We start from the raw sequence: 13,374 nt of genomic DNA on the forward strand, positions 1-13,374 counted from the left end.
GGTGGTGGGTTGAGATGAAGGTGATCAATATCACATAACGGAGGGAGCGATGGAGATGGTATGATTATTCGGCTTGAGTTTTAGGGCGAAAATGTGACTAAACAAGCACTCTTCCACATGCTACAGGCGCTCATTAGGAAAGCAAGTCGAGAAACATAGGATAGAAGTAGGGACAAGGAAAGATTCGGAACCAGTTCCGAGAAAGTCTTTTGAATTTGAATAGTTGGATTGGGGCAATCCGAATTAATGGCTTCATGCTTGGAATACGTTCTAGTATATGTTGAAATTCACATCCAGGGCCGAAATGAGTCGAAGTTGAACCAAGCTCAGTCTCAACGCCGGATCAGGTCACAAAAGGTTTATGACCAACACAACATTTGAATATGTATCAGAACTGAACCGTGTTAAAATGTATTGATTCTAACATTGATCATGAATAGAAATGAAGACATTGTCCAATTCCACGATCACAACGATTTGTAATGCCCCTAGGATTATGAGAACTTTGCAGTTGCTTTACATAGCTCTGTTCAAATAGAAAAACTAAATTAATTTTAACAAAAGCTTACCCGTATTTGCTCTCGTACATATTCGGATTGCGTATTCGAAACGGTGCACAACTTTGTCCACTGTACCACAAGACCGGGATGGTTAATCTTATTCAAAAAAGGTGTTGCTTAAATCGATTGTTTCTCTGTGCTTTGGACATACGATTGTGTGTTTTTGTATGTGTGTACCGTTTCCCGCGCCGTCCAAAACTACATCGACTGCCAGGGCGGTGTCATCGGTGTCGGGTTCTGAAGGTACGACATCACGACGGCACTAACACTGAGCATGAAGGAGGACAGCACCTGTTTGGCATCGTCTGAAATCCGGGAGTTAGCGAAGCTAATGCAGGAACAGTACAGCGCCAGCCAGGCGCACCATTTCAACTTCATCATGAGACCACACATGGAGAATATCATACCTGTGCAAGGGAGGGAACGCGTGTCGTGTATTAGGCAGCAGTCGACTAGAGACAAATGAAGCAACCGAGGCAAAACATACCCAAGATATTCATGTAATCTGGCATTAGATCGTCCCCTACTCCAGCACCCTGGTTGGCCGAGTCGACGGGTTTGTAGCGGTGCACCTTCTCCGGGCGGCGGGGATTGATTAGCAGCGTCATTGTTCTGTGTAACGGGTGAATAAATAATCATGTCAGCAAAGGGTAGACCGATAATTTCATTTAGAATTGTTCAATTTTACCTGAATTGGGATGGAAAATTGTGTTCAATTCGACCAATTGAGAGATATCCGCTCACCGTGACAGCTGACCGCAAAGTGGCACCAAAATAGAGTGGAAATTTGACGTTTCTTCGTCCGGAGTAGCAATGATAAACAAGTTAAAATTATTTCTTTTTTGTTTTAAAACGAATGATCGTGCGCTACCTCAATTAGTGAAAGTTAGTAGTTAAAATCAGCATTACAACATTAAATGCATGATATAAAGTTGTTTTTTATCTCTAAATAAAACTTTAATTCGTGCCGTCATCCACGCGATCAATCGATGACAAATAACAAGCTGCTGGTTGCTTGCAAAAATTGTCCTCGTGGCTTATTTTCTTGCACGCTTTCCCCCGTATCACTTGCGCAACGTCAAACGTCATTGTTGATTATTTTTAATTTATTTCGGGAAAACAACCAGGAAGAGAGAAAAACAACACTTTAGGAACCATTGGAAAATTAGCGAATCCATCACAGAGAACCATTACATGACACTCGCTACGTAGCGTGTGGCGCACCATCGAGGCATTCTGCAGCAAAATTTCTCACCTGTGTGGTCCCGTACGCCTTCCACACCAGCAGTGATAGCGCGCTAGCCACCACACCTAACCAGGGATGGGGTTTTCACTGAAGCTCAAAACCAAATCGGGCCAGCAGCATATTGTGAGCAAGCTGGCGGAAACGACGACCGTCGGTGACCTGAAGACGCGGATCGTCGAGCTGACCAACATTCCGGGTGACGCGCTGCACGTCGTGCTTGGGTTTCCCCCGTTCAAACCGCTCGACCTGTCGAACGAAGCGAACCAGGTGCTCGCGTCGGGCATCAGCAATGGCGATACGCTGATCGTGGAGGAAAAGTCGCTGACCGAGGAGGAGCGCAAGCAGCTGGAAGCGACGAAGCGGCTGGAGCAGGACGAGAAGCTGGCAAAGGAGCTGGCGGCCCAGGGCACGGAAAGTGGCGGCATACTGCTGAAGTGCGTCGTACCGTCGGATAACTCTTGCCTGTTCACGAGCATAGGTAAGGGAGGGGTGATGGAAGAGATTAGTCGTGTTTGCGCGTCACCCAGCTGTGTTTGCTTCATTCTCATCGTTTCTCATTCCATTCGCCAGGGTACGTTATCACGGGAAAGGTTGACCCGGACGGTGCTCAGTACATGAGGCAGATAATCGCCAGCACGGTGAACGGGGACAAGCACGAGTACAACGAGGGAATCCTCGGACGGCCGAATGATGAATACTGTGCCTGGATACTGCAGCCCGAATCGTGGGGCGGTGCGATCGAAGTGTCCATCCTGTCCGCGTACTACGGGCTCGAGTTTGACGTGGTCGATATCACGAATGCCATCATCAATCGGTTCGGCGAGGACAAGAACTATGGCATGCGCGGGTTCCTGCTGTTCGACGGCATTCACTACGACCCTCTGTACCTGGAATCAACGAACGTGAGTAAATGCAACTTCGTAAATTCAAAACAAAAACGACACTGGGCCCGCAATTCGCTGTGGTTTCGCGTCTCCTGTATCGTTCACCAATCGACCATGCCTCATTTTAGGGTGACGCACCAAAGACGATCTTCCCAATCGAAGACCAATCGGTGTACCAGCAGGCGGAACAGCTAGCCAAGGAAGCCAAATCTGCCCGCCAGTACACGGACGTGAACAAGTTCACCCTCAAGTGCATAGACTGCGACTGCTTCCTCAAGGGCCAGGTGGAGGCGCAACAGCACGCGCAAAAGACGGGCCACGTTAACTTTGGCGAGGTTTAACCGGTGGGGGATGCTTCAATCGCCTTTTGTAGCTTCTCTTCCCAAAATTGTGACACAAATCTTCGCTCTAGGTTTCCCCCCAACAGGTTGGTGCAATTGTGTATGTCTGGTTTTCGGAATAGTAGAATTGATTTTATCACTCCCCTCTCCCCCCTCGAAGTGTCCTCGTCGCGTGACGGGCGCAAACACACACACACGAATCCACTCAGGTTTGGAAAATGCTCTACTTCTTTTTTAGCCCCATTTTGTTTGTGTATTTATGTTAAATAACCGCGTGAATAAACATCGTGCATCAGTTCGCAGCAGCTTGTCCGGCCGCGTACCCGCGTTAACGCCAGACGGAAAGCGCCATATCACATCCACCTCAGTCGCTATCACTGTCCGACATCGTGTCCTTGGTCGTGTCGTCGTCCTTCTTGTCGTCCTCCTTGTAGTGCCGGTACTCCTTCTTCAGCTCCCACATGTTTTTGTGCGGGTTTTTCATGTTGTAGTCGCACACCTCCTTCAGTATCTCCTTCAGGTAGCTGATCGGTTGCCGCGTAATGCGCACCAGATCCTTAATGTTGTAATACTGGTGCTTCTCGAACGCGTTGAACAGCATGTCGAGCACGGCGTTCTTGTCGTCCCGGCTCTTCTTGCCCTCCGCCTTCTTGCGCTCCCGGTCCTCGATGTTGTGCTTGTGGTCGGAGACGGGCTTGTAGTTGTGCACGATCTTCTCAAGCGACTTCACCTGCCGGGCCGGCTGGGACGCTTTGCGGATCGATTCGAGCTTCATCTTCATGTAGCAGTGGTCGGCGTACGGGCGGCACTCCAGCTTCTGCACGATCCGGCCCTCCATGTACTGCTTCTCGCACTCCGGCACCGGATCGTCCCGCGTGGTCGTAACGGCGTGCGAAAACACGCCGAGCGTCTGCTTGGTCACGACCGACACGTCCAGCCGGTGGTCGCGCGGTATCTCCTCGGCCGGATCGATGTTGATGACCGCGTCGGACAGCGTCAGCGACACCTGCGCCTTCTGGCCGACCTGTTTGGAAATCTTCAGCTTGCCCACCTCGATGTTGCCCGGTGCCTTTTCCCACTTGTTGGCAATGTACTTCGGCACCTTCACCAGCCACACGCCGCGACCCGCGTTCGACAGGTCGAGCTCCTTGTCGACGCGAATCGCTTCCGCTTCCTTGGACATTGGGACTGCCGGGTGCGGACAAGCGTGCGGAAAACAATGGGAAACCTTCGGGGGAAAAACAAACTGTGTGGAAAACGTATCTGCGTATCAGGGGTACCGCGCGCGTCTTCACCTTTCGCTTGCTGCTGTGGTACGTCGTTTGACAGATGTGCGAAACGTGCGACAGTGTTGGTGCGAACATCTGGGAGCGCAAGAAGCGTGACAGATCAGTAGTGGAAAAGAGAAGGAACATATTGTTTACAGTTTTTTCTTCTTCGACAGCATGACAACAGCGAGCGGTTCCATGCGAATTAGTTCATTTATTCGTCTTAGCTTTGTGGGAAAAATCTCTATCGTCCGAACAAAAATTTATGCTTTAATTTAAAGAACAGTTTCACATGTCTTGGACACGCAATCGGATGCAATAATCGCAATATTCCGGCGTGCGAGGACTTCGAATCCTCCGATGGGAACACAACCGCTGCTTTCCTGGACCTCTCTACCAGCTAACTTCCTCAAACAATCCGGAACACATTATCCGTCAGCCGGGTAATCAGCGGTCCTAGCACTGCCGGTTCTAACGAATCTCCCCACAGCTTCTGCAACAAGCGTTCCGCTTCCGCTGTGGCACTGACATTGCTCGGCTCGTGCATACCAGCTGCCTTGGCCATATCGAGCGTTAGATAAATGACCGCCCTGCCCACCAGTGGCTCCTGCGTGTCACAAATCGTGTGGAATGCTCGAGCTGACCGTGCCGGCACATCTTCAAGATTTCGCACCAGCATTACGCTTCGCTTCCGTAAGGCTTCCTTTTGCTGCGCCACAAACACGCCAAAGTCTTGCTGGATGTCGGACCGCTTGAAGTGTGCGCCGGGCAGCCGGATTGCGTCCGTATTCCCGAAGTGGCTGGTCGTTACCGCGATCACACTGTCAATGAGCCCGTCCAGTATGCCGGTGGGGCCGTAGTGCAGGAACAGTATGGTTCCGGGTTCAGGATTGTCGACGGTGGTGATGGCACGCCGCACACTAACGTTCAGCATCTGCCACAGGTTTTGATCTACGGTTGGGTAGGTGGTTCCTAGCTTATAGAATGGTTCACCTTCCACCGGTTTGCTTTGTGGCATGAAACAAACGAGGAAGGCAATTATAATAACTATCACAGTACTCCCAACATATACAATCCCAACAAGTGTCGGCTTTTCCTTCGGGTTTGCTGTGTTAGTTGGTACTTCACTTTCTTGGGGAGCATAGCTTCCTTCCTCGTCATAAGAAGAGTCCTCATCATCCGTGCATTCGCCGGCAGTAGCCGAATCGTTACGCTCGGAAGGAAAAGTAGTCGATAAGTTTTTAATTCCCTCTGAACTATGGATGTTTCCGTTCGTGCTGTAATGGTAAAACAACAGCTTTAGAAACAACTTATCTTCCTTTGGTCACGCCTAACCAGTGCAATATTTACTTACGTCATGTTCGGGCCTGGTGTGCTGGCTCTATCACGATAATTGTTTTTCTGGGTTTTCTTTGAGTTTGCTGGCTTCCTTCTTACTTTTTCCTCTTGGGGTGCATAGCTTCCTTCCTTCTTAAAATAAGCATCCTCATAATCCGTGCATTCGGCGACAGCAGCCGAATTGTTACACTCGGAAGCACAAGTAGACGCAACACTTTTATTTCCCTCTGAATTATGGATGTCTCCGTCTGTGCTGTAATGGCAAACAAATGGGCATTGGAAAGAAGTTCTCTTCCTTTGGCCATGCTTAACCGGTGCATTATTTACTTACGTCATGTTCGGGCCGGTTGTGTTGTCTCTGATCGACACCAGCTGTTCTGGATCGTTCCGCAAGGGAGGGCGCCTCGTTGGACCCTGAAATTGTATCTGTTCAATCGATACGTTAGATAGACGTTATTGGCGATAAGCTTACGTAGGCGAATTGTACCCCTTTCGAAGAACCTGCGTTTTTTGTCGGCATTCTGCACCCCTGTTTCGTCCGCTATCAAAACAAACCCGGCTCTCGAGCAGCGGCTTGAAGTGGCAAATATGTCTTCTCTGCACCACCACCACCACCAACCAAGGTGGATTGTAAAATATCAGGTGGTGGACTCTAGTGCATTTTGACAATTCGTCACTTGACGTAAGGTCCCCAGGATTCAAACTTTGTTTACATTAATTAAATTTGTTCATATAATTTATCTACCCCATTTTTTCGAATAAACATTCTTTAAAAATATATTTTGAACTTTGGGAGTTCTTATTTCTCAGGTCTCGTAGTACAGTCGTCAACTCGTACGACTTAACAACATGCCCGTCATGAGTTCAAGCCCCAAATAGACCGCGCCGCCATACGTAGGACTGACTATCCCGCTATGTGGGGAATCAATTAGTCGCTGAAAGCCAAGCCCACAAGTGGGTAGAGGCAGGCCTTGACCGACATCGGTTGTTGAGCCAAAGAAGAAGAAGAGTTCTTATTTAACATTGAAACATACATTAAAGTGTGTTATTTTGTGTTATTCTGTGAATTTATTCTAGAATTCTTTGTGTTTTCGACATTTTTGATGATAAAAATTAAGAAATCATTATTTTTTTTTTCAATTTTTACCTTAATTCCTCATTATCTACGAGCCGCATGGACAATTTACTTGAGATTAGAACTCATGCTAGCATGATTTTAAATTTCGTGCATAAACAAATCATCAAATCTTTTGTTAATATATTACGTTTTTTCGATAAAATCAATAGACACACTAAAATGCACATAATAACAAAGAAATCTGTTAGGCCGAAAATACACGGACCGGAATTTCGCGGCCGCGGAATTCCGCCTGCTGTCAAACCCATATACAAAGTGTCAACGGCAACTTTCCCGAACTGTCATATCCATACATTTTTCAGCAAGCGGAATTCCGCGGCCGCGAAATTCCGGTCCGTGTATTTTCGGCCTTATATTTGCTAAGCTTTGTGTGCGGAAACCAATGGTCAACGGTTCTAAAATGACGTAAAGTCCCTCAACTATGGCGACCCCCCAAAGGCCCTAATCCACCACCTGATATTTTTAATCCACCTTGGTGTTAGTGCAAACATCTGGGAGCGCAAGAAGCGTGACAGATCGGTAGTGGAAAAGAGAAGGAGCATATTGTTTACAATTTTTTTTCTCTTCGACAGCATGACAACAGCAAGTGGTTCCATGCGAATTAGTTCATTTATTCGTCTTAGCTATGTGGGAAAAATCTCTATCGTCCGAACAAAAATTTAGGCTTTAATTTAAAGAACAGTTTCACATGCCTTGGACACGCAATCGGATGCAATAATCGCAATATTCCGGCGTACGAGGATTTCGAATCATCCGATGGGAACACAACCGCTTTCCTGGTCCTCTCTACCAGCTAACTTCCTCAAACAATCCGGAACACATTATCCGTCAGCCGGGTAATCAGCGGTCCTAGCACTGCCGGTTCTAACGAATCTCCCCACAACTTCTGCAACAAGCGTTCCGCTTCCTCTGTGGCACTGACATTGCTCGGCTCGTGCATACCAGCTGCCTTGGCCATATCGAGCGTTAGATAAATGACCGCCCTGCCCACCAGTGGCTCCTGCGTGTCACAAATCGTGTGGAATGCTCGAGCTGACCGTGCCGGCACATCCTCAAGATTTCGCACCAGCATTACGCTTCGCTGCCGTAAGGCTTCCTTTTGCTGCGCCACAAACACGCTAAAGTCTTGCTGGATGTCGGACCGCTTGAAGTGTGCGCCGGGCAGCCGGATCGCGTCCGTGTTCCCAAAGTGGCTGGTCGTTACCGCGATCACACTGTCAATGAGCCCGTCCAGTATGCCGGTGGGGCCGTAGTGGAGGAACAGTATAGTTCCGGGTTCAGGATTGTCGACGGTGGTGATGGCACGCCGCACACTAACGCTCAGCATCTGCCACAGGTTTTGATCTACGGTTGGGTAGGTGGTTCCTAGCTTATAGAATGGTTCACCTTCCACCGGTTTGCTTTGTGGCATGAAACAAACGAGGAAGGCAATTATAATAACTATCACAGTTGTCCATCCACCAATCCAGGTACTCCCTCCACTGTTCTCCGTTTCCAGCGTTGGTGCAGGTGTCGGCTTTTCCTTCGGGTTTGCTGTGTTAGTTGTTACTTCACTTTCTTGGGGAGCATAGCTTCCTTCCTCGTCATAAGAAGAGTCCTCATCATCCGTGCATTCGCCGACAGTAGCCGAATCGTTACGCTGGGAAGCAAAAGTAGTCGATAAGTTTTTAATTCCCTCTGAACTATGGATGTTTCCGTTCGTGCTGTAATGGTAAAACAACAGCTTTAGAAACAACTTATCTTCCTTTGGTCACGCCTAACTAGTGCAATATTTACTTACGTCATGTTCGGGCCTGGTGTGCTGGCTCTATCACGATAATTGTTTTTCTGGGTTTTCTTTGAGTTTGCTGGCTTCCTTCGTACCTGTTCCTCCTGGGGAGCATAACTTCCTTCCTTCTTAAAAGAAGGATCCTCATCATCCGTGCATTCGGCGACAGCAGCTGAATTGTTACGCTCGGAAGCAAAACTAGACGCAACACTTTTATTTCCCTCTGAATTATGGATGTCTCCGTCTGTGCTGTAATGGCAAACAAATGGGCATTGGAAAGAAGTTCTCTTCCTTTGGCCATGCTTAACCGGTGCATTATTTACTTACGTCATGTTCGGGCCGGTTGTGTTGTCTCTGATCGACACCAGCTGTTCTGGATCGTTCCGCAAGGGAGGGCGCCTCGTTGGACCCTGAAATTGTATCTGTTCAATCGATACGTTAGATAGACGTTATTGGCGATAAGCTTACGTAGGCGAATTGTACCCCGTTCGAAGAACGTGCGTTGTTTGTCGGCATTCTGCACCCCTGTTTCGTCCGCTATCAAAACAAACCCGGCTCTCGAGCAGCGGCTTGAAGTGGCAAATATGTCTTCTCTGCACCACCACCACCACCAACCGACACGTCCAGTGGATGTTCTCTTCTCCCTTTCGCACAGCGAAATGACAACAAACGCCGGATATTCGAACATCACGGATGATCGAGAGCGTTTGATGGAGGGGCAAAGAAAAGACACACGTGCCATATGGAGTTGAACGGTGTTGTTCAGTGTAGTGAACCGCGAAATACTAGTAAAATAATATCTGCTTAAAGGCTTTTTACTGAGAATAATTCACTATTCGCTCCAAATCTAGAAGTTTTATTCAAATAACAATTGAATTGATTAAACCGCCCATTTTGTCAGTTTGGCAATTAAAACTAGTGGTGGTAGCTCGGAATGGACATACCCTATTCCGATTCCGTATTCGGAATCAGTTCCGAAGCCATTTCAGATGTTGGAATTGATTCCGATTCCAGAGTCCATTCCGGAGATGATTCCAGAAGCGATTTCGCAGTCGTCTCCGGAATCGATTCCACGATCAGAATCGGCTCCGGAATCGGAAGCGACATGGGAATCGCAATTCGCTCCAGTAACGGAATCAGGATTGACTCCAGAAATTGAATCAGCTCTGGAATGAGAATTAGATCTTGATATAAGAAATTTCAGAGAGCGTTTCTACATACACCGAGACTGCAGCTGAGAGATGGCTGTGAGAGAATTGACAACCGGTTTCTCACGCTGGTGTGTGTAGAAGCTCTGAAAAGTGCCGAGATGGGACTTTTAAAATGATGTTTAAAAAATCCATTTCAATCGCTAAAATGAAATCAAAAAAGTTTCTTTTACTTTTTAATAATATATCTACGATTATTAGACGGCAAAAATGCAAACTATAATTGATCGATCGCTATAAACTGCCAATTCAATTTTTTCTCAGCTCCATCGTTCTTTGCATGCCGAGGAGAATTCTCTCACCGAAAATGCTGTCAGTCGCTGTCAAAGCATGCTGTCAGTTATTTTCTCAGCTACATTCTCGGTGTATGTAGAAACGCTCAGAAACGTGATCAGTCCGGGAATCTCCATAAGAATGGATCGTTTACTAGTAAATTTTGATTGTTTGCGGCTATCAATACGTAGCCTCAATGGACCCAAACGTCTATTCTTATTGAGATGCCGAAACCGACTCCGTTTCGTAACCGATTCTGATTTCGGAGCCAATCCTGATTTCGGAGCCAATTTCGCTTCCGGAACCAAATTTCGAAACCGATTCCGGACCTTCATTTTCAAAACTTCTTTTTTCCCATCACTAATTTAAACGTCCAAGCAGGCTACGAAAAGTGTGCGTGTGTGTTGTGTTGTTGTGGCATCCCCACTGTAGAGCAGCAGTTCAGTGCAGTGATACTATTTCCCTCGTGCTTCCGCAAAAGTAGTACTACTACCTCGGAGTAACGAACGCAACGCTTCTGTGGCAAAAAAGCGCCAAAACATAGCTGCCATTCCGGAAAGCAGGCAGACGGCGACTCGTACCAACTGCGCAGGTACGAACGATGCGTCCGCGGCAACACTCGGGTGAATGTTTTTACCGCACAGATGATACTTTCGCCTGCCAGGATCGGGTCGGGGGAGGACCAAACCCTTACAGTTAGTCGTCCGCTCGGCATTCCGTCGCGTGTGTGCCCTTTTGTGTGGCTGATTGCGGTAGGTTGTCCCGATTCCCAGCAGTCGACCGGGGGTATTCGTCGCGTTCGGATGTCCGGATCGGTTTTGCGTAGGACAACGACACTTCCGGTTGGTACACGCGGCCGCGAATCTTACGTATGCGAGAGCTTACGATTCTGTGACCCAGACACATGTGTGTCCTTTCGCTCAAAGGGGTGCATAAACCAGTGTAAGTGAACGTGTGTGTGTGTGTGTGTGTGTGTGTGTGTGTGTGTGCGGTATATTACGACGGAAAGGAATGAACCGTAATCCGGGTGGCCCATTACGGGTGAACAATCTTCATAATCTTCCATCCTTAGTGCTGTGTGAGTGTGTGTGTAAGCGAAAGGGCAGCTCATAAGTAGCCCCGTTCCCTTCAAGTGACGACAATCGCACACGTGTTTATGGTTGCGGTGTGCGGTTTTTTTTTGTTGGTTGGATTATTGTACGACCGTTTGCAGGCATTTGACACAGCCCATCGTGGCCAGCCGTGAAATCGTGAATCTCCTCCAGAAGACGACCGACAGCAGCATCTAGTAGCCACAGGGTGAGTGTTGCTGCCTGGAGTGCTTTTACTTCCGGATCGGCATCCATCCTTTCTGGTCCTTCTGGGAGGCGAGGAGAGGGGAAAAAACAGCATTGATTAATGTGCACGACGTGTGGTTCCGACGGGTGGTAGGGTTTTGGTCGTTTCCGGTGAAAAAGTTGCACATTACCGTGTGCGCGCGCCCGCTCTCATTTGGGAGGGTCCGGCAGGCGAAACGGCACATCTGGGGGTTTGTGGCCATGGATGGGAAGTGCTTACTGTGGCCCCGACTGTATTGTCTGCTGGTTTAGGTGGTCGCCGGGTGCCATGTCGGGTGCCACGGGTACCATTTTCGGTCGTAACTCGTGTGAGCCGCTCCGTCCCGTCCGGTTGTTGTGGTCGAGCATGAGTCAATGAGCTCCTGTGTGTGTGGTAGTGGGAAAAAAACAACCGTAACCATTTCCAGCAAAACCGAGGGAAAGTAGCCTTCTGTGGGTTGATTTATTTTCACCTGACCGTGCGCGGATGTAGAGCCTGCGGCAGAACAGTAGCGTGGGACAGCGCCATTCGGACCAAACACACATGTAAGCGCAAATTTAAAGTCATCATAAACAAGCGAATTTGGAAACTATCCAACTGGCTGGATGGGCGCCCCAAAACTTGCCGTTATAATTTGTCCCGATTTTTTCTTCTTCCCTTCCTAGCGAAAACAATCCAAACACACGCTGTGGTGCACATACCTTGAAACGTAACCGATCGACCGACCAACCAACCACGGTTGGCGCACGAGCCGAAAGGTGTGAAAGTTAAATTTTGATTTATGATCTTATTTATGGCGGAACTTTCTCACCCATCCAGCGTGAAAGATAAAAGGACCAGTGCCAGCGGGCAAATACTCTTCTGCCCAAATGTACGCAAAAACCCATTCCGATCGGCCATTAATGGGAGGACGAACGAACAAACAGTGGCGCGATGTGCAGTGCAGAAGTTAACCAACCCCGAGGCCTCATATTTCAGCCCGGAAAATTGGTGGCTGCTCGCTCGCTGGCTGGCCTGGCTGTTCGATTTCCCTCCAGGCATAGCGGCCCGAAGACCACGAGTCCAGCGCCACGTCTTCTCCCCTCCGTTGTAATGGAATTTTTAATCAGAAATTAACTGCTTCTCGGGTGTAGTAGTTCGTTACGAGCGAACCAGTCTGTATAACCAAGGCCTACTCTCCTCCCCGTTGGTTAGGCTTGTTCTCCCCGACAACGGCGGGAGGCTACGAAATAGAGCTGTTACATTGCCTCAGCGGGGAAACGGAAACACATTAAAAACCAAAGAAAGGCATTTAAATCAATGAAACATCTTTGCCAATGCTTGAGACAATGAGAATCTCATTAATTAAATTAGCTGCAGCATTCGGCCCGGCTGGTTTTGGCTTTTTCCGCCGGCGGTGGGGTACAATCACCCCTTTTGGAAAATTAATATTTATGGGTCATGGTGTGTTATGAATGGCCGCGCTGTTAAAGCATTAAAAGTTCATTTTTAAAGACGTTTTAGCAAAACCATGCTTGAAGAAGCATGTTTGAGTCGTCTAGCACCACGTCCTGATTGCGTCGTATGATAACAGCTGACTAGCCACCTTCCAACCAAGTGTCAGGGCTTATAATTCCATTTAACGTTCTCTCTATGACACTTTGGTATCGTTAGTGAGCGCTGCTAACTTTTATCAATTAGTTCCCTGCCGGGACAGTGTGTGCCCCCGCACTGGCGCTGCCTGGGAAGTAACGCATGGTGCAGCAAACTATAGCACACGCCCCGGAAACCCCCGGAACGCATTATCTGGCGCAGTCATCTATGCAAATTGAGTCATCCACTCTGCCTCTGTGTCACACACTTTTACAGAACCGGGGTCCACCGAAGCTAGCACCCAGCTTCTCCGAGCAGAGCGCTCGAGCACGTGAGTGACAAGGCGCCTCCATTAAATGGACTCTCCTGAGCCAAGCTGGGGCTGAAGAAAACGGACCGAAAAGTGACACGTTTTGCATTCTGGGACCATTTGCACACGGTGATGTGGTTGTGGCTGTGGG

The 13,374-nt window shown here is 48.4% G+C and overlaps 4 protein-coding genes across 11 annotated transcripts; 1 reads left to right on the forward strand and 3 right to left on the reverse strand.

The window, feature by feature from the left end:
- Nucleotides 1-621: 621 nt before the first annotated feature.
- Nucleotides 622-1,342, reverse strand: LOC120948571 (protein Asterix). The gene is made up of 3 exons (XM_040365052.2): nt 1,249-1,342; nt 1,048-1,172; nt 622-967 (listed from the first exon to the last, which is right to left on the reverse strand). The coding sequence occupies exons 2-3, from the start codon at nt 1,166-1,168 to the stop codon at nt 759-761; spliced, it is 330 nt and encodes a 109-aa protein (XP_040220986.1). The 5' UTR covers nt 1,169-1,172; nt 1,249-1,342; the 3' UTR covers nt 622-758.
- Nucleotides 1,343-1,646: 304 nt separating this feature from the next.
- Nucleotides 1,647-3,341, forward strand: LOC120948569 (ubiquitin thioesterase OTU1). The gene is made up of 3 exons (XM_040365050.2): nt 1,647-2,284; nt 2,377-2,708; nt 2,819-3,341. The coding sequence occupies exons 1-3, from the start codon at nt 1,882-1,884 to the stop codon at nt 3,029-3,031; spliced, it is 948 nt and encodes a 315-aa protein (XP_040220984.1). The 5' UTR covers nt 1,647-1,881; the 3' UTR covers nt 3,032-3,341.
- On the reverse strand, nt 3,237-4,362 carry LOC120948570 (general transcription factor IIF subunit 2). The gene has a single exon (XM_040365051.2). The coding sequence runs from the start codon at nt 4,212-4,214 to the stop codon at nt 3,396-3,398; it is 819 nt and encodes a 272-aa protein (XP_040220985.1). The 5' UTR covers nt 4,215-4,362; the 3' UTR covers nt 3,237-3,395.
- Nucleotides 4,363-4,493: 131 nt separating this feature from the next.
- On the reverse strand, nt 4,494-9,192 carry LOC120948567 (uncharacterized). Of its 8 annotated transcripts, none has more exons than XM_049607464.1 (4): nt 9,012-9,190; nt 5,969-6,051; nt 5,654-5,890; nt 4,494-5,576 (listed from the first exon to the last, which is right to left on the reverse strand). In XM_049607464.1, the coding sequence occupies exons 1-4, from the start codon at nt 9,057-9,059 to the stop codon at nt 4,709-4,711; spliced, it is 1,236 nt and encodes a 411-aa protein (XP_049463421.1). In that variant the 5' UTR covers nt 9,060-9,190; the 3' UTR covers nt 4,494-4,708. The 8 variants fall into 8 exon arrangements, with proteins under 8 accessions (XP_049463421.1, XP_049463422.1, XP_049463423.1 ...); XM_049607465.1 differs by having other exon boundaries at nt 5,969-6,063; nt 9,027-9,189; XM_049607466.1 differs by lacking the exon at nt 5,969-6,051 and adding an exon at nt 8,871-8,965 and having other exon boundaries at nt 9,027-9,189.
- Nucleotides 9,193-13,374: the final 4,182 nt, after the last annotated feature.

The sequence above is a fragment of the Anopheles coluzzii genome, chromosome 2, assembly GCF_943734685.1.
Source record: "Anopheles coluzzii chromosome 2, AcolN3, whole genome shotgun sequence".
Lineage (NCBI taxonomy): Eukaryota > Metazoa > Arthropoda > Insecta > Diptera > Culicidae > Anopheles > Anopheles coluzzii.

Excerpts from the sequence above, each read along its gene's own strand:
- LOC120948569 (XM_040365050.2), top strand. The coding sequence starts at position 1,882 with ATGGGGTTTTCACTGAAGCTCAAAACCAAATCGGGCCAGCAGCATATT. Across the intron at positions 2,285-2,376 it reads TTGCCTGTTCACGAGCATAG|GGTACGTTATCACGGGAAAG; the intron begins GTAAGGGAGGGG and ends TCCATTCGCCAG. Across the intron at positions 2,709-2,818 it reads TGTACCTGGAATCAACGAAC|GGTGACGCACCAAAGACGAT; the intron begins GTGAGTAAATGC and ends GCCTCATTTTAG.
- LOC120948571 (XM_040365052.2), bottom strand. The coding sequence starts at position 1,168 with ATGACGCTGCTAATCAATCCCCGCCGCCCGGAGAAGGTGCACCGCTAC. Across the intron at positions 968-1,047 it reads AGATTACATGAATATCTTGG|GTATGATATTCTCCATGTGT; the intron begins GTATGTTTTGCC and ends TCCCTTGCACAG.
- LOC120948570 (XM_040365051.2), bottom strand. The coding sequence starts at position 4,214 with ATGTCCAAGGAAGCGGAAGCGATTCGCGTCGACAAGGAGCTCGACCTG.
- LOC120948567 (XM_040365042.2), bottom strand. The coding sequence starts at position 9,059 with ATGCCGACAAACAACGCACGTTCTTCGAACGGGGTACAATTCGCCTAC. Across the intron at positions 8,793-8,870 it reads ACAACCGGCCCGAACATGAC|CACAGACGGAGACATCCATA; the intron begins GTAAGTAAATAA and ends TTGCCATTACAG. Across the intron at positions 8,479-8,555 it reads ACACCAGGCCCGAACATGAC|CACGAACGGAAACATCCATA; the intron begins GTAAGTAAATAT and ends TTACCATTACAG.